The sequence below is a fragment of the Hyla sarda genome, chromosome 1 (genome assembly GCF_029499605.1).
Source record: "Hyla sarda isolate aHylSar1 chromosome 1, aHylSar1.hap1, whole genome shotgun sequence".
In the NCBI taxonomy this organism is placed as follows: domain Eukaryota; kingdom Metazoa; phylum Chordata; class Amphibia; order Anura; family Hylidae; genus Hyla; species Hyla sarda.
In genome coordinates, this window is record NC_079189.1 from 395,493,384 (window position 1) to 395,518,357 (window position 24,974).

Below are 24,974 nucleotides of genomic sequence, written 5' to 3' on the forward strand. Positions count from 1 at the left end.
CTTTCAAAAACAGTACCACAACTCTGTAGTATTGTAACCTAACTCCATTCTCTTTAATGGAACTGAGCTGCAGTACCACATACAAGTTGAGGACAAGTATGGAGTTGTTTTTGGAAGAAAGAAGTTATGTTTTTGTATTACTGTGTAAGACCCCTTTAGGTGTTTTGACCCCACCATCAAGACCTATTCCTGCAAAAAGGCTACCGCACGCGCGCGCGACTTTGGCAGTTGTCAGTAAGCAGCTCTACAACATATGAGGGTGGTGCTTACTGTGTTGTATATGGTGGATAGAAGCACAACAATAAATGACCTGAGTAAAAAGTTTAGTCTGCTGTATTCTGAGTAAAACACCAGAGACAGTCTCTTATTACAAAATAAATATTTAAAACAGAAAAACAAACCACAACGTCCATGAAGGCTAAAGCTGCATATTGCTCTAGCTATGTACCCATAATGCTTTGTAAGAATCCAAATGTCTAGATCTCAACTGGCCATCTTCTGTAAAAGGTCAGTGAAGCTATGTGCACAGGTACATAGTACAGACACACTCACTGCCATTGCTTTGAGAGCAACAGGAGATGGGTACAAGGCAGCAGCCTCCTTTGTTGCTAGAACGACTTCCTTCAGTGCTTGGCACAGGGCACCTCCTTCACCTGCCAGCTTAGCTTGAAGTTGGTTGCAACTAAGCAGTCGCCCCAACGTGTCTCCAATGAAAACCAGCTTGTGTGCTGCTATCACCAACTGCTTTCCATGTCCTACAAAGACACGTGGGGGTTGTGAACTTGCACTTCCAAGGAAGGTATTCACACAAGATTGTAGAGTCTGTAGGTGTCCATGGCTTTGAGATACATAAAAGCGAAGCAAATGCCGATCTTCTTCTGAAGGTTCTGGGCAGGTGTCAACCTTGGAAAGAATAGAAAAATGTCAGTGCTTCTGAAGGGAAACAATACTAGTACTATATTCTGATAACTGTATCTACTATACTCTGCATTTACTTCTATAATGGTTACAAAAACAGGCAATAATATGTAATGAGCAGACACAATGAACAGAATAAGAGAGCTTGTTCTAATTCCTTCAAGATATTTTATTAAGTGCATATATGGTACTGCCAGATGTGGGTAAAATACTATCAAGTCTTTCCGATTGTATAGTAGCTAAAAGCTTAGCAGAGCTACCTTCCAAACTTGTCGCAACATTTTTTCCTTCAGAGTGCCACAGCATTGGGAAGAGGCCGTTACTTGACTGGTCCCACTCATGTAGATGAAGAAAATGAGCAATTTATCTTGCAAAAATCCCTGCATCTGATCAGGGTGAAAGGGTTATTCCCAAGTGCCTCTTTACCATTTCTGTCCTGTGCAGACTCAGTGCAGCTTCCTGGTTTGGCCCGAAGATGTGTGGGTGGTCCCACTTACTTACAAGCACACTTTAATCACTAGTTCTTATGTGGCTTACTCTGACGGTTAAGGACCTTTTAATCACATGATCAAGATTCTGCTTTTACTGAAGATTAGATATATGCAGGGCGGTCCTGGAGAAGAGTCATGCAGCTGTCACTAGTAATATAAACAGATAAGGTGGTGGGCACTTTCCTGCTATGTACAGACAGTGAGTAGCATCACCAGTCCATCCAATACTTCAGAGCTGAGCAGTGGTCTATAACCTAGAAAATGAGCTGTCAAAAAGGTAAGGTGAAAAAAGGCCATATCTTTAAGATCCTCTGCTATATTCAGTGAATTGCGCTTAGGGGTGGGGACTGGTCAGATCAATTTACATATTCATTGTCTGTGACACCACATCCTAGTGAAGTGGAGTCACGGACAATAAATATGTAAATTGAGCCGGCCTCCTGTGAGCAATTCACTGAATTCAGCAGAGGATCTTCTGGGGGACATATTGCAGGACCTACCAGACGTATTTAAGTAAGTGACCCCTCGTTGGACTCCTGTTCACCTACACTATAACCCAGTGTGATGGCCATCATGCCCCCTCCCATAGACATGAATGGAGGGGGCGTGGCGTGACGTCACATGCCGGAAACCTGGAGGTTTCCGAAACTAGAGATGTAGCCCTGCATAGAATGCGGGTGCTGCAGGGAGATCGCGGGGGGTCCCAGCAGCGGGCCCCCCGCGATCAGACATCTTATCCCCTATCCTTTTGGATAAGGGATAAGATGTTTTTGCCCGAAATACAGTACCCCTTTAAGCTGGGAATACCCCAAGGCTGGGTGCATGTGTAGTAGAAGTTTTAGCCAAAACCAGGGGTGGAACTGACAACCTGAGAATCTTTGGCTATGTTCCTACTCAAGGAAATTTATTAACAGGGGTAGAGCCGTTATGTTGTCTATATTATGTGCAAATTGTGGCGCATTTTCACATGTTATAGTTGTTAGTACTTTTGTAGAAAGTGGTGGTGTAAAACGATTTTCCTGTTTAGCTTTGCAATGGTAATGTATTTATTTTGGCACAAACTTATACCAGCCTGGACCACCACAATTAGTCTGTCTACATCTAAGCAACTTTGCTATTCATGAAGAATGTACAAGTCTTTGATAAATGTGGGGGAAGTACAAATGACTTCTGACCAGGTAAAAAGAACTTGATTTACCCAGACATTGATACATTTCCCAACAACCAGATTCATTCCAACTCAGATTAGTTGTATATCTCTGATGGTACGTTCACATGGGTGGATTACCTGTGGAATTACCGCTGCGGACACCCCAAAACCAGTCTTCTTTGCAAGAATCTAATTTTTTTTTTGGATTATGGACTATAGCTTTTGCTGTAGCTTCACACAAAAAGTTATTCAATAAAAAAGGAGAACAATAAAATCAATCCACAAAGCAGGAGAAAGTCTGAACGTTTCTGAAAAGTCTGTTTTTTGTTATTTAAAAAAAAAAAAAAAAAAACAACATGCCAAACTACACATTTTTTTAAAATAAAAATTAAACAAAAAAGCCAGGGGGCAGGGATTAGAGGGAAATGAAAGCCTACACTGAGCCCTAAGTCTTCTGAGGCCAGTGACTGCTTTATGTATGGTGACATCAATGGGGCACTTCTGCTGGGGACTCCAAACCAGCAACAGAGGACTGGAAGCAACCAAATGAGGTGGCACCTGGTACTTTTATGGTTAAGCCAAAGGATAGGGGATAAGATGTAAGATTGCAGTGGCCCCGCAGCTGGGGACCCCCATGATCTCCGCTGCAGCACCCCTGTCATTCGGCGCACTAAGCAAACTCCATTCACATCTATGGGAGGAGGAGTGACAACTATGTACTAGCCGTCACACCCACTCCCATACACGAGTGGAGGGGGTTTGGTGTAGCGTGACATCACGAACGTGGGATCTGCAAGCTTCCGTGTTCTGGACACTGCTGCTGCCGGCCCGGGGGAACCCCAGCGATAGGATAACCTTTGGATAGGGGATAAGATGTTTACAGCAGAGTACCCCCTTAAAGACTAAGCCCATTTGGGGTACTCAAGTGGAAAGCAATTCTTTTCTAATCAACTGGTAGCAGAAAGTTAAAACAGATTTGTAAATTACTTCTATTAAAAAATATTAACCCTTCCAGTACTTAGCTGCTGTATGCTCCACAGGAAGTTTTATTTCTTTCTGGAATTATTTTCTGTCTGACCACAGTGCTCTCTGCTGACACCTTTGTCCATATCGGGAACGGTTTGCTATGGGGATTTGCTCCTACTCTGGACAGTTCCTTACATGGACAGAGGTGTCAGCAGAGAGCACTGTGGTTAGGCAGTAAAGAACTATACAACTTCCTCTGTAGTATACAGCAGCTGATAAGTACTGGAAGGATTAACATTGTTTTAATAGAGGTAATTTACAAATCTTTTTAACTTTCTGGAGCCAGTTGATAAGAAAAAAAAATTGTTTTCCACCAGAGTACAGGCCAATAAGGACAGGCCAATTTTCGTTTTTGCACTTTAGTTTTTTCCTCCTCCCCTTCTAAAAATCATAACGCTCTCAGTTTTGCACCTACAGACCTAAATGAGGGCTTGTTTTTTGTATCACAAATTGTACTTTGTAATGACATCAATCATTTCATAACAAAATCTGCGGCAAAACCAAAAAACATTTGTGGGGTGAAATTGAAAAGAAACCAAAAAACACAATTTTGCAAGTTTTGGGGGCTTCCGTTTCTACGCAGTGCCCTTTTCGGTAAAAGTGACACCATATCTTTATTTTGTATGTCCATACGGTTACAAGGATACCCAATTTGTGTAGGCTTTATTTTATGTAGAAAGTGAAGGGTCCAGCTCCCAGTGGAAAAGGTCCAAAAGAAACTTAGCGTTTAATTCTACATATTAAAAATAGGATCTTTCAGTATAAAAACGGAAAGTGACATGTCACTCTAAAACATAGGAGTGAAATGCGTGGTTTTGTAAAATATATAGGTCTGGTACAATTCATGATACATATCACAAACAGTAATACAATGCTTGCGTTGAATGGCGGATCTCCATTAAATATGAAACAGTGCATCACAAACCACTTTAGTGTCAAAGGCATACATTAAAGGGGTACTCCGGTGCTTAGACAACTTATCCCCTATCCAAAGGATAGGGGATAAGATGCCTGATCGCGGGAGTCCCGCCGCTGGGGATCCCCGTGATCTTGCACGTGGCACCCCGTTGGTAATCAGTCCCCGGAGCGTGTTCGCTCCGGGTCTGATTACCGGCGACTACAGTGCAGGCGGCGTGTGGCGTTACGCCCCCGCCCTCGTGTGATGTCACGCTCCGCCCCTCAATGCAAGCTTACGGCAGGGGGCGTGATGGAACACGGGGGCGGAGGCGTGACGTCACACGCTGCCCGCCCTATAGTCGCCGGTACTCAGACCCAGAGCGAACAGGGACTGATTACAAACAGGGTGCCGCGTGCAAGATCACGGGGGTCCCCAGCAGCGGGACTCCCGTGATCAGGCATCTTATCCCCTATCCTTTGGATAGGGGATAAGATGTCTAACCACCGGAGTACCCCTTTAAACCAGATCACGTGGTGGTAACTTTGAACACTGCAGGGTTGCACCCACCGCCCATTCCTAGAGCAAAAGGGAAAGAGGGCAGTGCATGCAATTCCTTGTATCGCTTAAATGCTGCATAATATGAATTGTGGCAATGGAGGTGCTGTGGGCACAGCTAAAAGGTGATGCTTGCAGGCATTCTTCCAATCGTGGGTCACCGGAATGAACCGAAAACAGACCAGTATTGTAAAATAAAAAAGGTTTATCAATATACACGGACAATGCGTTTCAAGGGGAGGGACTGTTGTCGCATTGTCCGTGTATATCAATAAACCTTTTTTATTTTACAATACTGGTCTGTTTTCGGTTAATTCCGGTGACCCATGATTGGAAGAGCGCCTGCAAGCATCACCTTTTAGCTGTGACCACAGCACCTCCATTTCCACACTTTGACGGTCAGAAGAACAGGACCTGATGCTGACTGCAATCCATCAATCTAGCCACACTGTTTGGCTTCAAGCGCATGACGTTGTTGTGCTCATAGTAAAACACAACAAGGGGAGCGTACCCTGCTTTGTATTATAGCACACACTTCCCATTGGAGTAACGGCACATAGTTGCGCTTTTTTTCTCTGTTTTTCCTTTTTTATATTCTACGCATAGTATGAATTGTGATCAGCGATATATTATGAACATAAATATAATGATTATTTAATCTCCATTTTTCACAAAACAGCAATGTGATGCTTACGCCACATCGCAGATCTCAATTACATATGAGAAAAATGTGCATCTTGGTAAACAGCAATGCCTAAAACGTACATTAAACCAGATCACATGTTAAATACCATGCATTGCTAATTGGACAACCAAGAGAAAATATATGCATACAAAAACCGCATAGCTACATCGCTCTTAATGACATGGCGCATGGTGTGAATGCTGCATGGATACAAGGAATCAATTGTAGAAAATGCTGCTTGTCAAACAAACATTTTATAAAATAAACAAATAGCCTGAATGTTGGTATATTTAAAGTATTAAGAACCAGATGACATATGTTAAAGCACAACTGTCACAAATTTGTACCCCCATAAACTAATCACATGGTAACAGTTCTTTAGAATTACTCCCCATGTATACCTTTTACTGCTTTCTAGCAGCTTTTATAAGGCTAAAAAATGCTTTATAAGACAGTCAGCAACAGTCGGATAGGCATAGCTATGGCCCGCGGCCGCCATGCCTGTCTCCTGTGTGACATCGCTAGGACCACTGTGTGATTGGTCCCAGCACATAGGCCCCTTTATTTTCCTTATCTGTGGTGGCGAACATACAAATGTAGAAGTAAAACAAGTGCCTGTTCTCCTATTAGGTTACAGTGCCGTCACAGGGGGTTAGTTTCCTTACCAATTGGCAGAGCATTACGCTGGGCACTGGGGCCGGGAGCGAGCACTTGCTATGAAAACTAGCCGCCCGCAACGCCGGTGATGTGAAGAAAACTGTCTCCTGGTGCTACGGGCCGAAAGCTCTCTCTCCTGCTGGCTCCAGTATGCTGTCATTACATCACTGGCGCTGCGGGCAGCTAGTTTTCATAGCAAGCGCTTGCTCCCGGCCCCAGTGCGCAATGTAATGCACTTCCGCTTGCTATGCAAAGTAACCCGCTGTGACGGCACTTGTTTTACTTATTCATTTCTATGTTCGCCGCCACATATAAGGTAAATAAAGGGGCTTATGTGCTGGGACCAATCACGCAGCGGTCCTAGCGATGTCACACAGGAGACAGGCATGGCGGCTGCGGGCCATAGCTATGCCTATCCGACTGTTGCTGGCCGTCTTATAAAGCATTTTTTAGCCTGATAAAAGCTGCATGAAAGCAGTAAAAGGTATACATGGAGAGTAATTCTAAAGAACTTTGTTACCCTGTTATTAGTTTATATGGGGTACAAATTTGTAACAGGTGCGCTTTAAAATTCTATGCATTGCTATTTGAACGACCAAAAGGAAATGCACATACAGAAACTGTATATCCACATTTCTCAGTATGACATGCTGCATGATGTGAATACTACATAGATGCATAGAAATAAATGGTAACTAGTGCTGCATGTCTGACAAAAAACAATGACATTGTATAGACTAGATAAATAGCCTGAATATGTTGGTATTTTCACTCGTATCTGGTACAGGATAAATCAGTATACCTGGAGAGTATATGAAACAGCATTTAGTGTGTCACAACAGATAATGAAAAAATGGAACAATGCCGATGTAAACTTTCCGATCGGGTGTGTCTCTCACCTCTAGATACGATCTGCATAGTTGCACCAATGATATATCATTCATCCCTTTTTGCCCATATAATGCAAAACCCCTCATGTGGGATCATGCTCATAAAAATACATCAGATCATTTCTGAAATTTAAGCCCATGGGTGCTCTCGTTTCCATTCTTAAAATCCAGAAAGCTTCCCTAGTGAAAAGAGCATGTGCCCAGTCTCCTCCCCGTTTAGGAGGAGGAACCTTCTTTATACCCTGGATCTGTAAGGTATTGCTATTTCCATTGTGTTTTTTGATTAGATGTCTTGTAAGACTGGACAAGGATCGACTAGAGAAATCATTTGGGCATCGCAGGTGTTCTTGGATGCGCATTTTTTACTTACGCCTGGTGCACCCTATGTATTGTAGTTGGCACTCCCAGCAAGTCACACGATATACAAAGTGTTCACTGTCACAGTTTATGAAGCCCTTAAAAGGGGTTATCCAGAAAAAAAGGTTATTTTATATATCAACTGGCTCCAGAAAGTTAAACAGATTTGTAAATTACTTCTATTAAAAAATCTTAATCCTTCCAATAATTATCAGCTGCTGAAGTTGTGTTGTTTTCTGTCTGGCCATAGTGCTCTCTGCTGACATCTCTGCTGGTCTTGAGAACTGCACAGAGTAGAAGAGGTTTGCTATGGGGATTTGCTTCTACTCTGGACAGTTCCCAAGACAGGTGTAATCAGACAGCACTTAGACAGAAAGAACAACTCAACTTCAGCAGCTCATAAGTATGAAAGGATTGAGTTGTTCTTTTTTGTCTAAGTGCTCTCTGATGACATGTTTCTCGGGAACTGTCCAGAGTAGAAGCAAATCCCCATAGCAAACCTCTTCTACTCTGTGCAGTTCCTGAGACAAGCAGAGATGTCAGCCGAGAGCACTGTTGCCAGACAGAAAAGAACAACTCAACTTTAGCAGCTGATAATTATTGGAAGGATTAAGATTTTTTAATAGAAGTAATTTACAAATCTGTTTAACTTTCTGGAGCCAGTTGATATAAAAACATTTTTTTCCCCTGGAATACCCCTTTAATTGGGTACTCCGAACTGCACTTGTTGCACCGAGATCGGCCATATTTGTTGTTATTCGTGGTGTTCAACCATGTGATTGTTTGTCCATTGGAAAATCACTCAGAGATAGAGTACTGCCCAGAGACTTCGCCTTCTTTGCCACACATCTCACACCCTTAGATAGGAGCTTCGCCAAGGCATCATCCTGTAGCATTATCTGAATGTGTTTTGTAATGATGGTCTTTACTTGATCGAAGCTCCGACTGACAAGCAGCATTAGCTACAATTGATTCCTTGTATCCATGCAGCATTCACACCATGCGCCATGTCATTAAGAGCGATGTAGCTATGCGGTTTTTGTATGCATATATTTTCTCTTGGTTGTCCAATTAGCAATGCATGGCATTTAACATGTGATCTGGTGTTCATGCACATTTTTTCTCATATATAATGGAGATCTGCGATGCGGCATAAGCATCACATTGGTGTTTTGTGAAATGGAGATTTAATAATCATTATATTTAGGTTTATAATATATTGCAGATCACAATTCATACTATGCAACATTTAAGCTATACAAGGAATTGCACGCACTGCCCTTTTTCCCTTTTGCTCTAGGAATGGGCAGTGGGTGCAACCCTGCAATGTTCGAAGTTACCAACACATGATCTGGTTTAATGTATGCCTTTGACATTAAAGTTATTTGAGATGCACTTTTTCATATTTAATGGAGATCCGCCATTCAATGCAAGCATTGTATTACTGTTTGTGATATGTATCGTGAATTGAGCTAAGTTCGTATCAGCTCACCCTCTGTGGCAGGCGCACGGACTTGGCGTGGACTATGCCCGTATATTAGAGGAAAGGAAGATATCCAGCGCTTGACTCGGGAACAGGTATTTATTGTATAGCCAGGGTAGACATACAGGTACACGGAGATATGTGACGCGTTTCGGCTTGTATCACCAAGCCTTAGTCATGTATCATGAATTGTACCACATCTATATATTTTACAAAACCGCAGACCAAAATTCACATTATGCGATAAGGGAGCGACACATGAATACTGCATGTACAGCCCTTATTCCTTTTCTCCAGGAACAGGCTTTGGGTGCAACTCTCTAACATTCAGGAGTTGACGTCTAGTTGGTGTTACGTCAGTTCCGGTTTTGGGAGGCCAAGAAGTGGATATGCAAAAAGGTGCGTTTTTCATTTTTCACATGTGCGTTGGTATATAAGCTCCCTTGTCAGGTGGTATCTTTGCCATGATTAAGAGGTTAGGCTCGAAAAGCGTCAGCGTTTCACTCCTATATTGAGTAGGGGTCTCAAACTCAAATTATCTGGGGGCCACTGGAAGTAGAGGCTGGGCTCATAATGCCCCCATCATGCTCCCCTCACATATAATGTCCCCATCATGCCCCCAGATAGATATGACCCCCATCAGGTAGGGCTCCCAAGTAGGTATAGAGGCCCCAGATAGATATGATCCCCATCACTTATGGGGTTACTATGTATCTGGGGGCCTGTCTACCTACTGGGGAGCCCTACCTGATGATCTGGTAGGGGTTCCCAATAGGTGTATAGGCCCCCAGATACATAGTAACCCCGGCAGGTAGGGCTCCTATTTAAACAATTATGCCTCATAAGAAGATAGGTTAGCCTCTGGTGATAAGCAGGTCCCCCCCCTTATTAGGCAAGTTAAGTTTCACAACTACAGTACTTACATCTCCCTGCTGCAGCCTAAAAGGAGCCTTTTTTGCGGGGATGCGCGCGTTAGGTGATGTCATCACATGTGCCGTGCAGGACATCAGCGTCCCTGCGTCTTGCGCTGCGGATGTGATGACATCACTAATTGCGCGCATCCCTCCAGGAATGCTTGTTCTAGGCTGCAGCATGGAGATATAGGTACAGTAGCAGTGTGTGCCAACGTATGTGAAGTCTTCCGGCATTTAGCGCTGCTTGCCCGAAGCAGGGCTAAATGCCTGAAGAAATCACCTGCCCGGCGCTCGGGCTGCAAAATTTAGTTCCACAGGCCATTAATGGCCCACGGGCCGGGAGTTTGGGACCCATATTTTAGAGTGACAAGTAAATGTTCTGTTTTTTACTGAAAGACCCTATTTTTAATTCGTAGAATTAAACGCTAAGTTTTATTGGACCTTTTTCACTGGGAGCTGGTACATGATTGTTTATTTTACTACTTTAAAAAAAAATTATAACTACATGTACCAAAGAAAGTATGTGTAAAATTGTCATCTTCTGACCCCTATAACTTTTATTTTCTGCATACAGGGCTATATGAGAACTATTTTTTTGTGCTGTGATCTGTAGTTTTTATCGGTACAAAGTGACCAAAAATTAGTAAATTTGGGAATAGTTTTTTTCTGTATACGCCATCGACCGTGCGATTTAACTAACATTATATTTTAATAGTTCAGACATTTATTCATGCCGCGGTACCACATATGATTAATTTTTTATTATTTCATTTATGAAATAAGAAAAAGGGGGGGGGGGGTGATTCAAACTTTTATTAGGAAGGGGTTAATTCACTTTTATTAATCTTTAATTACATTTTTTTTTTTTGTCTCCATAGGGGCTATACCATGCAATCTTTTGATTGCATACACTGTTCAATGCTATGCCATAGTGCTCTGCTGCTCCAGCCTGCTAAAGCTTCCTGGAGCAGAAGGGGACTGATTAGATGGCAAGGAGGCAGGTAAGGGTCCTTTCGCCGTCCACTCAGCTGATCAGACATCACGATTTTACAGCGATGTTCCCGATCAGCTCAGCTGAGCTGCCTGGATCGTTTCACTTTCATTTTAGACTCCGGAATGGGTGATGTATGGCATTAAACGTGGGTCCTGGCTGCTGATAGCAGTTTAAAGTGTGCTCAGCTAGTCAGCACGCTTCAAACACCGGTAACGGGACCAGGGCGTACAAGTACTCCCTCGGTCCTTAAAGGAAAAAAATGTTCTATATATCTCAACTGGCTCCAGAAAGTTAAACAGATTTGTAAATTACTTCTATTAAAAAATCTTAATCCTTTCAGTACTTATGAGCTTCTGAAGTTAGGGTTGTTCTTTTCTGTCCAAGTAATCTCTGCTGACATGTGTCTCGGGAACTGCCCAGTTTAGAAGCAAATTCCCATAGCAAACCTCTTCTAAACTGGGCGGTTCCCGAGACACTTGTCATCAGAGAGCACTTAGACAGAAAAGAACAACCTTAACTTCAGAAGCTCATAAGTACTGAAAGGATTAAGATTTTTTAATAGAAGTAATTTACAAATCTGTTTAACTTTCTGGAGCCAGTTGAGATATAGATATTATATATATATATATATATATATATATATATATATATATATATATATATAAAAAAAGTTTTCATTAAAACCCAAAGGGCAAAATATAACATTTTTGATACAGTCCTAACCTCAGTAGCTATCAGTATCATTATTTCAGAAGAGTGAGGCTAGGTTTCCACACAGGTTTTTTATCTGGCATTTATTGGAAAACGGTCACTGCTGTTTTTGAGCCAAAGTTAGAAGTGTATTCAAAAGGAATGGAAAATATAAAACAAGGACTTATACATCTCTTTCCTACTGGATCCACTTCTGACATTGGCTCAAAAACTGCAGTGGCAGTTTTCCAAAAACTGACAGAAAAAAACCTGTGTAGAAACCTAGCCTTAAAAAGGTAGGCAGGCAATGTCATAGAGCAGCAGGAAATTCTAGTAAAATGCTTGGGTGTATAGGGAGAGGTATAAGCAGTAGAAAGAGTGTTAATGCCGCTGTACAGAACACTGGTGAGATCTCACTTGGAGTTTTGTGTGCAGTACTGGAGACTGTGGGGGAGATTCTCAAAAACAACTGTAATTTCTGTTTCAGCGATATTATTCACACTTTTTTTTTCTCCTCACATTTTCAAAGGTCTTTTGTGCTCATTTGAAAATATGTGAAAATTCATTTTCGCGCCATTTTTGATTTTCTTTGGGGTAAACTTTTTTTTGTTGTTGCAGCCATATTGGATTTTTTTGTGCCAAATTTTACATCCCAGAAAATTCTGGCGGAAACATCTCACGAAATATTCCATGGTTACTAGTGCCCAGACAAGCAATAACTGTACAAATAAAACATTTCTCAGCTTAAATGTGAGTGCAGGTGCAGTGACCAAGAAAAAATAAAAATATATATATTTATTTTTTTTTATAACATTTTTCAATTATAATTATTTCTATTTTTAATAATTACTTAAAGAAAAAAAAACAATAAAACTACAACCATTTCTGTAATCAAAAAGCTGGTGTGAAATATTTGATGTAAACTGGACTCTCACATGAAAATATAATGTAAAGCACACAATATACGTGGACTTTTACAAAACTGACGTGAACAGTGTAAACCACGGCACAAAGCTCTTTGAAAATGTGGTCGATATTTTTTGGGCCAAAATTTTGGCGCAAAATAGATTTGTTTTGGTGCAAAATTCTTTGAGAATCTCCCCCATTGTCTGCTTTACATGATAAGGGATGAGAGTCCGGTTTACATCAAAAATTTCACACCAACTTTTTGATGTACAGAAATCCCAGAAATGGTTGTAGTCTTATTGTTTTTGTTTTCTTAGTTTTTTGGGGAAAAGGTGTTATTTAAGTAATTATAAAAAAAAAAAAAATTATTATTGAAAAATTTTATTTAAAAAAAAAAAAAAAATTTTTTTTTATACATATATATATATATATTATATATATTGGTCACTGCACCTGCACTCACATTTAAGCTCAGAAATGTTTCATTTATACAGTTATTGCTTGTCTGGGCACTAGTAACCATGGAATATTTCGTGACAAGTTTCCAGAAGAATTTTCTGGGATGTAAACTTTGGCGCAAAAATATCCAATATGGCTGCAACATAGATTACAGGATAAAACTTTAAAATGTATATCCTGAAAGAAAGATGAGACATAGGGGATATGATTGAAACTTTTAAATATACTCTCCACCTTTACTGTGTATATTTCTTTTATGTATTTACAAGAAGAAAAACTACCACAAGAGGACATAGTTCTAAATTAGAGGGGCAAAGGTTTCTGCAGTAAGATGAGGAAGTATTACTTTACTGAGAGAGTAGTGGATGCATGGAATAGCCTTCCTGCAGAAGTGGTCGCTGCAAATACAGTGAAGGAGTTTAAACATGCATGGGATAGGCATAAGGCTATCCTTCATATAAGATAGAGATAGGCATAAGGCTATCCTTCATATAAGATAGAGATAGGCATAAGGCTATCCTTCATATAGAGATAGGCATAAGGCTATCCTTCATATAAGATAGAGATAGACATAAGGATATCCTTCATATAAGATAGGGAGAAGCACAAGGCTATCCTTCATATAAGATAGAGCAAGGTATAAGGCTATCCTTCATATAAGATAGGGATAAGCATAAGGCTATCCTCCATATAAGATAGGGATAAGCATAAGGCTATCCTTCATATAAGATAGAGATATTTATAAGGCTATCCTTCATATAAGATAGAGAAAGGTATAAGGCTATCCTTCATATAAGATAGAGATAGGTATAAGGCTATCCTTCATATAAGAGAGATAGGCATAAGGCTATCCTTCATATAAGATAGGGATAAGCATAAGGCTATCATTCATATAAGATAGGGATAAACACAAGGCTATTGTTCATATAAAATAGGGATAAGCATAAGGCTATCCTTCATATAAGATAGGGATAAGCATAAGGCTATCATTCATATAAGATAGGGATAAGCATAAGTTTATCCTTCATATAAGATAGGGATAAGCATAAGGCTATCCTTCATATAAGATAGGGATAAGCACAAGGCTATTGTTCATATAAGATATGGATAAGCATAAGGCTATCCTTCATATAAGATAGGGATAGGTGTAAGGCTATCCTTCATATAAGATAGAGAAAGGTATAAGGCTATTCTTCATATAAGATAGAGATAGGCATAAGGCTATCCTTCATATAAGATAGAGATAGGCATAAGGCTATCCTTCATATAGAGATAGGCATAAGGCTATCCTTCATATAAGATAGAGATAGACATAAGGCTATCCTTCATATAAGATAGGGATAAGCATAAGGCTATCCTCCATATAAGATAGGGATAAGCATAAGGCTATCCTTCATATAAGATAGAGATATTTATAAGGCTATCCTTCATATAAGATAGAGAAAGGTATAAGGCTATCCTTCATATAAGATAGGGATAAGCATAAGGCTATCATTCATATAACATAGGGATAAGCATAAGTCTATCATTCATATAAGATAGGGATAAGCATAAGTCTATCCTTCATATAAGATAGGGATAAGCATAAGGCTATCCTTCATATAAGATAGGGATAAGCATAAGGCTATCATTCATATAAGATAGGGATAAGCACAAGGCTATTGTTCATATAAGATATGGATAAGCATAAGGCTATCCTTCATATAAGATAGAGAAAGGTATAAGGCTATCCTTCATATAAGATAGGGATAAGCATAAGGCTATCCTTCATATAAGATAGAGATAGGCATAAGGCTATCCTTCATATAAGATAGGGATAAGCATAAGGCTATCCTAAGATAGGGCCAGGGACTAGATGGGCCAAATGGTTCTCATCTGCTGACACATTCTAGGTTTCTAACTGTTTAGCCCCTCAATGGCCCATATTTATCAATCTGCCCATAGAAACTATATTGATTAATCTGTCCCATTGTGGTGTTTTATCACAAATGTGCCATTAAAAATAAATCAATATTCTATTTAAAAAGGCAGAGAAGAACAAACAAAAAACAATGACCTCATTGGAAGTGCCTGGCAGAACACATCCCTGGTATCACAACAATTATGATACATAAAACATATTCAAGGAATTTCTGGTTTATTTTACCCATCTGCAGAATATAAAAAAATGCAGACAGCTGCCTTAATTCACAAGTGCCTTATTCCTTAGAGCTTGAGCCATATAATCACAGCCAAGAATAGGATTGGAATAGGATTCTAATACTTGGCTTTAACCCTACAGCTCGTGCATGGAGCTGTGATTGACTTTGGATAGGGGGTAAGATTTTTGTACCCAGAATACCCCTCTAAGCTCTGTTTTTCAGAGTGTATTTTGTTAGTGTAAAATAGACATTTCAAACCTTAAAGTATGTCTGTTCCCCCCAACCCCCCCCCCCCCCTTTTAATTCAATAGAAAAAATTCTTGACAATTCACCCAAGGCAAAAACTGAATGTGTTGCATAAAAAAGTTGCATCAAGCTTTCTGATGTCAAGCACTGATATATTATTTCCTAAAAACAAAATGCTCTATAAAATAAAGAACAGGATAATAAATATATTGTATTTATCGGCATATAACATGCATTTTTTAGGCTAAAATGTTTAGCCTAAAGTCTATCTGCATGTTATATGCCGATAAGCCGCTGCAGTTCAATGATTTAAAGAGGGCACTTTAAATTAATGAACTGCGGCGGCTTTTACAGGTCCAGAGACCTTCCGTCGCTACCTGCTTCTCTGCCCCTGCCTGTCCTGGGGTCCAGAGACCGCCGCCACTGCCCCATTGCCTCCCCCATCCCCGGTTTTATAATTACCTGTTCCGGGATCCGGTGGACTCCTGCATTGTTGCTGTGCAATGATGAGTGACGTCTTCAACGCGACGTCACCGTCAGTGGCCCAGTGCACAGTGACAGCTAAGAACGCCTCCGGAGCCAGAAGCAGCGTGGACCCCGGGAACAGGTCATTATAAAACCGGGGATGGGGGAGGTAATGGGGCAGCGGCGGTGGCAGTCTCTGGATAGCCAGGGGGGAGAGAAGCGGCGGCAGCAGGACTCTAGACCCCAGGAAAGACAGGAGGAGAGAAGCGGGCAGCAACGGCCTCTCTCCCCTGCCTTTCCTGGGGGCTTCTGCGGGGTCAGAAACAGTCTATGAGGGCACACACACCCTCATTTTACCAAGGATATTTGGGTAAACTTTTTTTACCCAAATATCCTTGGAAAAATGAGGGTGCGTGTTATAGGCCGGTGCGTGGTATACCTCGATAAATACGGTAAATAACATTTTAAAGGATTTTTAAGCAAAGAACTAGGTTTCATTTTGGCATTCAGTTTAAGGCAAGGGAGACTAGTCCTCTACCCTAAGGGTGCGTTCACACGCTATTACTAGCAGCGGGTTTCCCACTGCGGAATTCCTGCTGCAAGTGACACTTTTTTTTTTTTTTTTTTTTTTTTTATCAACTGGAGCCAGAAAGTTAAATAGATATGTAAATTACTTCTATTAAAACATCTTAATTAGTTAGCTGCCGATTACTAAAGAGGAAATTATTGTCCAGGAATGCTTGTGAATGTTATGGTGTGAGTGGTCGGAGGGAACATTTTGGCCTGGTAGGCTGAATACTAATGCTTGCTTTTCTGTATATTACATATTTGTTGTGGCATTCAGGGTACTGCGTTACCCGCTTATGCCTGTTCGTATACCGTTACTTTTTCGCATTACTTGTTTCTCTTTGTTTATAAAATGTGAAAACTCAATAAACAAAGTTTAAAAAAAAAAGAAAAAAAAAGAGGAAATTATTTTCTTTTTGGAACACAGTGTTCTCTGCTGACATCACAAGCACAGTGCTCTCTGCTGACTTCTCTGTGAGTAGGAGAAAATCCCCATAGCAAACATATGCTGCTCTGGACAGTTCCTAAAATGGACAGAGATGTCAGCAGAGAGCACTGTGCTCGTGATATCAGCAGAGAACACTGTTCCAAAAAGAAAATAATTTCTTCTGTAACATTCAGCAGCTAATAAGTACTAGAAGGATTAAGATTTTTTAATACAAGTAATTTACAAATCTGTTTAACTTTCTTTCACCAGTTGATTTAAAAAAAAAAAAAAAAAAAAAAAAGTTTTCCACCGGAGTATTCCTTTAAATGGGTCCACAGACAGTGTCAGATTTGTGGACTGTCCGCAGACCCATTCAAATGAATACTTGAAGGTAGGTACAGGAAGCACTCACCACCGGGATATGTGCAAAAATAGAAAATCTTTATCTTTCTATTTTTTGCACATATCCTGGTGGTGAGTGCCTCCTGTACCTACCTTCAAGTATACTTCTATGAACTTTGCCTTTGTGTGATTGAGCACCCGGAATGGGATTGATGCATGTTTGGTGTATACTCCGCTTCCGGCTCTAGCATGCTATTAAAGGGGTTCTCCGGTGCTTACACATCTTATCCCCTATCCAAAGGATAGGGGATAAGATGCCTGATCGTGGGAGTCCCGTGTTCGCTCCGGTTCTGATTACGGGCGACCACCGGGCCGGCGGCGTGTGACGTCGCGCCTCCGCCCCCGTGTGATGTCACACTCCGCCCCTCAATGCAAGCCTATGGGAGGGGGCGGAGCGTGACGTCACACGGGGGGGGGCGGAAGTGCCGCATGCAAGATCACGGGGGTCCCCAGCGGCGGGACTCCCGCGATTAGGCATCTTATCCCCTATCCTTTGGATAGAGAATAAGATGTCTAAGCACCGGAGAACCCCTTTAAACCCCCAGCCCTACTAAGTTGCCTCATGGATTGCAGATGTATGTTATACCTGGAGGGACACTTGTGAGGTCAAGGCTATGCCATTGTTCATCCACACTCACTCTACCCGAGCAGTATCTACTTCTGCGACAGAAAGAAGTCTTATCCCATTGGACCATATTTGTGGAGCAGCATTCTAGATTTCAAACTTCACTATATTTGTAAGGTTCAGAAGACGTTGCCTTTGGGCGGTCTGTCTTGCATTCTGTTTAGCAAGAAGACAGTCCCTAATAGGTAAAACCTTCAAGCTACCTATCTACTTGTGCTGCCAGGATTTCTAACTATCATTTGTTTTCCCCCAGTCCTAATGGCAGCACACACATATCAATTCCTCTTTTTGTATATATGTCTTGTATAATAGCACACAACTTTTTAGGGGAGGGGTCATTAATAGGCGATATAAGTGTTTAACTATTAATTTATTGGTGAAATTCATTAACATTCCACCTGACCTAATTGTCCACAGGGGCAGAAATACCTACCTGTGCTGCCGTTAGGACTAAGGGAAAATAAATTATCCTTAGAAAACTTTTTACAGGCCATGATCTGTCCAGTATGCATTTTAACTTTTACCTAAGATGCATAAGCAACTTTTAAGGAAATATGTTACCTTTCTCTCCTGTAAAGGTTTCTGTTCCACAGTCTTCTGTTGGTCTTTGGATTTTAAGGTGGTTTGCGCGTTTGTACCCTGGTTAACAAAAAAAAATAAAAAATAATAATCAAGATAGACATGCTGGTAAAACCAGTTTATGAAGGGTGTGAGAATACAGCAGTTTGCAATAAACAATAGGTATTTGACATAATCCAGGAAGGGGGGGGGGGGCTTTCACTCACCTGTAAATGAACATAGTGATTGTCTCTGCACTGAATCCTCTCATATTCACAGTGGGCATCCTCTTCAGGATCACCAGGAGTTCGATGAAGGATAGGTGGTGGTGGCAGAGGTCGATCCTGAATGCTGCCCTTGCGATGTGCTGCAGGGGAAGCAGTGGGTATGGCAGGAAGTGGTCGTCGTGAAAGGCTTTCACTGGAAGAAAGCCGTGGTCTTGGGAAGAGGAGGGTTGCATTTGTGTTTACTAGTGCCACAATATACCCACTCTGCTCCTGAATTAAATGAGTCAATGATGTTACCTCAATACCACCCTCCTGTAGTGCCCGCAATGCATGTTCCAGTTGCTCTAAATGTCCAGAGAGTTCTCGATGTAGTGATGGGTCTGAGGCTTGGCAAGAGTGGAGAAGAACAACTTGTGCCAAGCCAACAAAGTCTTTAAGGACTTCAGCACCCTGAACTGTCCCTTGATTTTCGAGGCATCCTCGTCTTGCCTCATCCTGAAGGCTTTCTCTTACAAGTATCATTGTCCTTTGTAGTTCCTGATGCTGCATTCGCAATGCCTCCACTGTACAAAGCCCATCAGTACGAGAATCTCTAGTTAAGAGTGATGGCAGATTGGACTCTCTACTTCCACCAGAATCTACTGATCGAGCACTGCCAGTGCTAGACACGGAAAGACGGTGGGTCTGAGGTGGGTCAATTGGTTCTGGTAAGTTACCACAACTAAGAATATCTTCAGGGGCTTCATACAGATTCTGAAGACCCGACACCCGTTTTAGGTTAGAAGGCATGGAATAAATGCCCTCGTCTTCCTCATCATCCAGTGCCACATTCTGAAATGTTGGTGGCACATCATAAATATCTTCTGGAATCTCTTCAGGTGGTAGCATAGCCTCATTCTTTTCTTCCTTTAGTCGCAACACAGGACTGTCGTACATACTGGACAAAGATTGTGTATCTTTCAGCAATGAAGATGGCATATCGTATACCTACAGGACACAGAGAAAATACTGTATGTTAGCAATACACTGGCTTATAGTGTGGGTGAACAGAAGACTGATGAGGGGTCAATGGGTTAAATGCGTACCTGAAGCCTGGAGATCTGTTCCGCCAAAGATCTTCTATCTTCAGTGGATTGCGCACTGGAGGTGGGCCTGCCAGCTCAATTTGAATATTCATTGCCACAGGTCATGCGAGCGCTGCGTGGACTGAGCGTTCACGTGACCCGTGGCAATGAATATTCAAATTGAGCCGGAAGGCCCACCTCCAGTGCACTATTCACTGAAGATAGAAGATCTTTGGCGGAACAGATCTCCAGGCTTCAGGTACGCATTTAACCCATTGACCCCTCATCAGGCTCCTGTTCACCCACACTATAAGCCAGTGTATTGGGTTTAGTGTGGGTAAGCAGATGACTGTTTTCTTTTACTGTATACCATTATATAAAAGGTATATTTTTTTGTTTTGTTTTACATGTACAGGCATTAAAAATGTAACCTACTTTTTACTATAACCTACTTTTTACTATTTCATAATTATTTTACTGTAAACGGTAAAAGTCATTATACACCCAAATTGTGCACAATTGTATAAGTGTTCTTTAAAAGAGCTATAGGATTCCTAATGATCATGTAAAAACTGATTAATGTTGGCGTTACCCAACTATTTCCTTGGTATCTGCTTACTCCCCTCTCACAATTTGATCTAATGTGTATGGGCAGCCAAAAGCCCCTTTTCTGGAAGGAGGTGGTTGACATTATGTAGCTCCTATTTATTATATTATCTCTCTAAAGTTCAGAACATCTCTCACCTCTTTTGGGCATGGTTGAGGCACCTCGACCTGACGTGGAGAGTTGTAGATGTCATCTTCTAATGTAGGTGGTGAAATACAAAGGCGTGCAATAGGTGGTACTTGATATACCTAATATAGAGGGATAAAAAACAAATATACTATTGACTTATTTTCTTTGTACACACTTATCATGGTAGTAGTAGGTGGACTAACCAAGTCTGGCACCCCTGACCAAATGTCAATAGTTGTGCTGCCTGAACACTTAAGCTTTTATCTCACCTCTGTGCATGATGAGGTCTGTGGTTCATCTTTATAGGTTTTTACTTGGTCTTCAGGGTTTTGTGGTTTTGTGATCACAATGTTAGCTCCAAGATGGCGAGGTGCTTGATATTCATTTTCCTCCGATTCGGGAAGAAGCCGTAATCGGTTTCCAGGAGCAATTCCTTGCTTCCCCCTCAGCGAGCAACGCCACCAACCACTAAGAGTGGGAGGGTCTCGTTCTAGGACTAACATTACGTCACCTCGGCGAAAGCTAAGCTCTTCAGGGCTCTCAGCTGCATTGTCGTATAAGGCCTGTGCCAGCTGTGCCTAAGTGGGAAAAAAAAAAAGTGTATAAAAATGGATAGGAGGAATAAGAAGAGAAACTGAGTCTGATAGATGACTAGAGCGCTGTATGCTGCAATACAGTGCACACCTGCTATGGAAAAGCACATTTGTTCTGCACCTCCGCTCCAGTAACAATGAGGCCAGAGCCCTTACAGGCAAGAAATATATATAGCCATGTATTCAGTCTGAATATTATTTTCTAAAGCTTTTACATTTGAAAACTACCATAGTTGCATTGATATCATCTGTAAATGTATCACTTATTTACCATTTATACTCACAGTAGCTGCAAGACCTATGCAAATATCAGTTCTTTATTAAGAAGCCATGGTCAATAGCATCACTAAATGGAGCCTGGGAGGGCAGGCTTAATGGTAGGTTTAAAATATACACGATACTGAGCATAGACTGAGAACATATTGAAAACCCCCACCCAACACACATCTAACTAGTTCACATAGTGAAAAGGTCTAAAAGTAATCCAGCAGTAAAGCAAAATGCAACCCTCAAGCATACGCATATTAACCCTGGAGAGTTCTGATGGAAGACGCTGCATTTCAATCAGACTCAGAAATACTGTTCAGGGTTTACACATGAGATCCAGACACACCCAAATGCGAAGTATTGTGAAGAACCTAGTCATCTAAAATGCACATAATTCTGACACTCAAGGTGAACAGCAGCATCAGTCCAGAGATGCCAACTTTACAATGCAATACAATACAGCATTATTCATGGAACATCTCAAACTAGAACCTCATAAGCTAGCTCAGCGAGGCACAAGCAAACACTGCATCAGGGAGGCTCGCGGCTACATCTAGATACACAAAGCCATCGGTGGTGCCTGCTTCTGAAGGTTAATGCCGTCAGTATTTCATTAGATCCCCTTGCTCACCCTGCCATGTCTTTCGCCCATTATGCAGAAGGTTCCTGTCTCTTTAAGCGAACAGAACATGTGGTGGTGACATCATCCTCAATACAGAATAAGGAGAAAGGAAGCACTGTGTCCAAGTCAATGCCCAGTGTAAACCGGATCAGATGCTTCTCCTAGGCAAGCATCTCTCCTATATTCTGTAAATTAGATAGACATGCCATCCTATTTAATTCTTCATAGACGTCACCCTTTGGAGTTTACAGCTTGTGCACTTAATCTGCCCTTCAGAGAGCCAGCTAGTCATGTCCAAACAACGACAGGTCCTGCAACATAATACTAAATCACACTGACAGTCCTATGGAAAATGTGCATGCACAAGCTCTGCTCTCTTATTTCCAACCCCAACCCCCTTCCCAATCCTCCAGTTGCTCGCAGTAGAGGACAGCTGGCTGCCTTAAGAATGGGAATGTATAGCTGTGGCCATTGGGAGGATCCTTCTTTTAGGATGTCTTGGCCTTTGAGTGTAATCTTGGACGGCAAGCTCTAGCATTACACCATTAACTAGACAGCAGAGAAAAACCACAATTACTAGGATAATGCAACCTCTTCCTAGAATAATATGGGTGAAAGCTCTTAGAGGGAAGAGCAGAACATTCCAAGGGTGAGCCAACAGCGCAAACTGCTGAAGTCACCTAGAAATAGAAGTTGTCTAGTGCTATATCAGTAACAAATCCATTCTGCCTTATCTGGGACAGGCAACAAACATAGCTGCAGCGACCGCTTCTACAGGGGTTGTCATCCGCTTCCATGCAGCTGTACAGTAGAACTGCAAGCTAGGCAGATTTCCCACTCAGGTGTTTGGGAAAGCTGGGTGACTGTGCATATGTACAATGCATACAGAAAGTCTTGTGCTAAAATAATATTGAAATCAAGCCCCCCATGATTCTGCACTAAATAACACATAATATGGAAGTGAAAACCGAATTTTTGCTTTTTTGTAAATGTATTAAAAAGGACAAACTAAAATGTAGCATTGACATAAGTATTTAGACCATTTACTATGACCCCTGAAATATAGCTCTGGGGCTCCCATTTCTCTTGTCATCTTTGAGATCTGCACCTTCACCTTGATCGGAGTCACCCGTGTAAATTCAAGTGATTTGAAAAGACTCAGCCCTGTCTAAATAAGGATGTGATCACATGTTCAGGTTTTTAAGAGCAATTATTAAATAGAAAGCTAGGAATAGATCTACCAAGAGGTGAAGTCTCGGTCTTTTCGTATACATGTCCTCCATTTATGATCTGTTTCGGCAATTAAAAACATGAGCTTGTGAACACAGCCTAAGCTTTCACAGATGGCAATCCATATTTGAGTACAAACCAAGCAATGAGGTCGGAGTCAGGATTGTGTGGAACCATAGATCTAAAGATGGGTGCAGAAGTTCACATTAGCACAATGGCCATTATAATTCTTAAATAGAAGACGTTTGGAAGAACCAGGACTTGTTAGTTAGCGTTGGACGACCATCCAAACAAAGTATTTGGGGGAAAAAGGCCTAGGTAAGAGAGGAGAGGTTCCCAGTAACCCAATGGTCACTCTGGCTGAGCGCCAAAGATCCTGTGTGCAGATGGGAGAAATGTTCTAAACCATCACTGCAGCCTCCACTTAACTGGGCTTTATAAAAGACTGATGGGAGTAAAAAAAAAAAAAAAAAAAAAAAGACTCTCAGAAATGATAATGTTTGGTCTGATAAGACCAAGATTAAAGTTTTTGGCATTAATTTAAAAAGTGTAATGTCTGCTCATCACCTGCACAATACCACCCCAACAGTAAAAGATGGTGGTGGCAGCACAAAGCTGTGGGGACGTTTTTCAGTGGCTCAGACTCAGGACTGAGAAAAAGGTGAATGAATCAAAGTACTTTGGGATATTCCTAATGAGAACCTGATTCAGAGTGTTCTGGACCTCAGACTGTGCTGAAGGTTCACCTTTCAACAAGACAATGGGGAGATTTATTAAAACCTGTGCAAAGGAAAAGTTGTCCAGTTGCCCATACCAACCAGATTGCTTCTTTCATAGGTCTCTTTAAAAATGAAAGAAGCAATCTGATTGGTTGCTATGGGCAACTTTTCCTTTGGACAGGTTTTGATAAATCTCCCCCAATGACCCTAAGCACATACCCAAGACAACACAGGAGAGGCTAAAGGGACAACTCTTTGAACGTCCTTAAGGGGCTCAGCTAGAGCCCTGTATTGAACCTAAGCAAACATCTCTGAAGAGAACAGAGAACTGCTGTCCACTGATGGTCCTCATCCAACCCAATTGGACCGAGCTTGAAAGGATCTGCAAAGAATGGCATACAAATCCCCAAATCCAGGCGTGCAAATTTTGTGGCATCATACCCAAGAAGGCTGGAGACTGTACCGTGCTTCAACCCAGTACAGAGTAAAGGGTCTTAATACTTATGTCCTTGCCAAAATTTCAGTATGTCCTTTTCAATAAATCCTCGATTTATCCGCCAGCTTAGATGTCTATCTGAATGTCTATCTATGCCACCTTAGATGTAGATTGAGCAGTGTAAGATGCTTGTTAAAGGGGTACTCCACTGGCCAGTGTTCCGGCTGCATTCAGAACATTAAGTTCCAAACGCTGTGTGCGCGCTGTGGGGGTTGGCCCTCAATGCAAGTATATGGGAAGGGGCTTGGCGGCCGTCACGCCCACTCCCATAGGTTTACATTGAGGGGGCATGGCCTGACGTCACGAGAGGACGTGGCAGACAGCGCGTGCACAGCGTTTGGAACTAAATGTTCCGAACGCAGCCGGAACACTGGCCAGTGGAGTACCCCTTTAAAAATCTGGCTCAATATAAGACTGCTTAGTCTAAGTAAAACTTTTTTTCCACTGTGTCCCTCTGTTTTTTTATTCTGATCAGGCTGTATTGACTGCAGCTTGATGGGGTGAACTGGAATTTTG

At 41.6% G+C, this 24,974-nt stretch overlaps 1 protein-coding gene across 5 annotated transcripts in view; it reads right to left on the reverse strand.

Moving 5' to 3' along the window:
* Positions 1-315: 315 nt before the first annotated feature.
* The window catches only part of EFS (embryonal Fyn-associated substrate), a 31,030-nt gene continuing 6,371 nt past the window's right edge, over positions 316-24,974 (reverse strand). For all 5 annotated transcript variants that reach the window (XM_056526384.1, XM_056526394.1, XM_056526366.1 and 2 more), the window contains 5 exons: positions 20,801-21,109; positions 20,540-20,650; positions 18,732-19,718; positions 18,508-18,585; positions 316-903 (listed from right to left, as the gene is read on the reverse strand). In XM_056526384.1, coding sequence (XP_056382359.1) covers positions 484-903; positions 18,508-18,585; positions 18,732-19,718; positions 20,540-20,650; positions 20,801-21,109 — 1,905 coding nt within the window. In that variant the 3' untranslated portion in view covers positions 316-483. The remainder of the gene's footprint in view (positions 904-18,507; positions 18,586-18,731; positions 19,719-20,539; positions 20,651-20,800; positions 21,110-24,974) is intronic.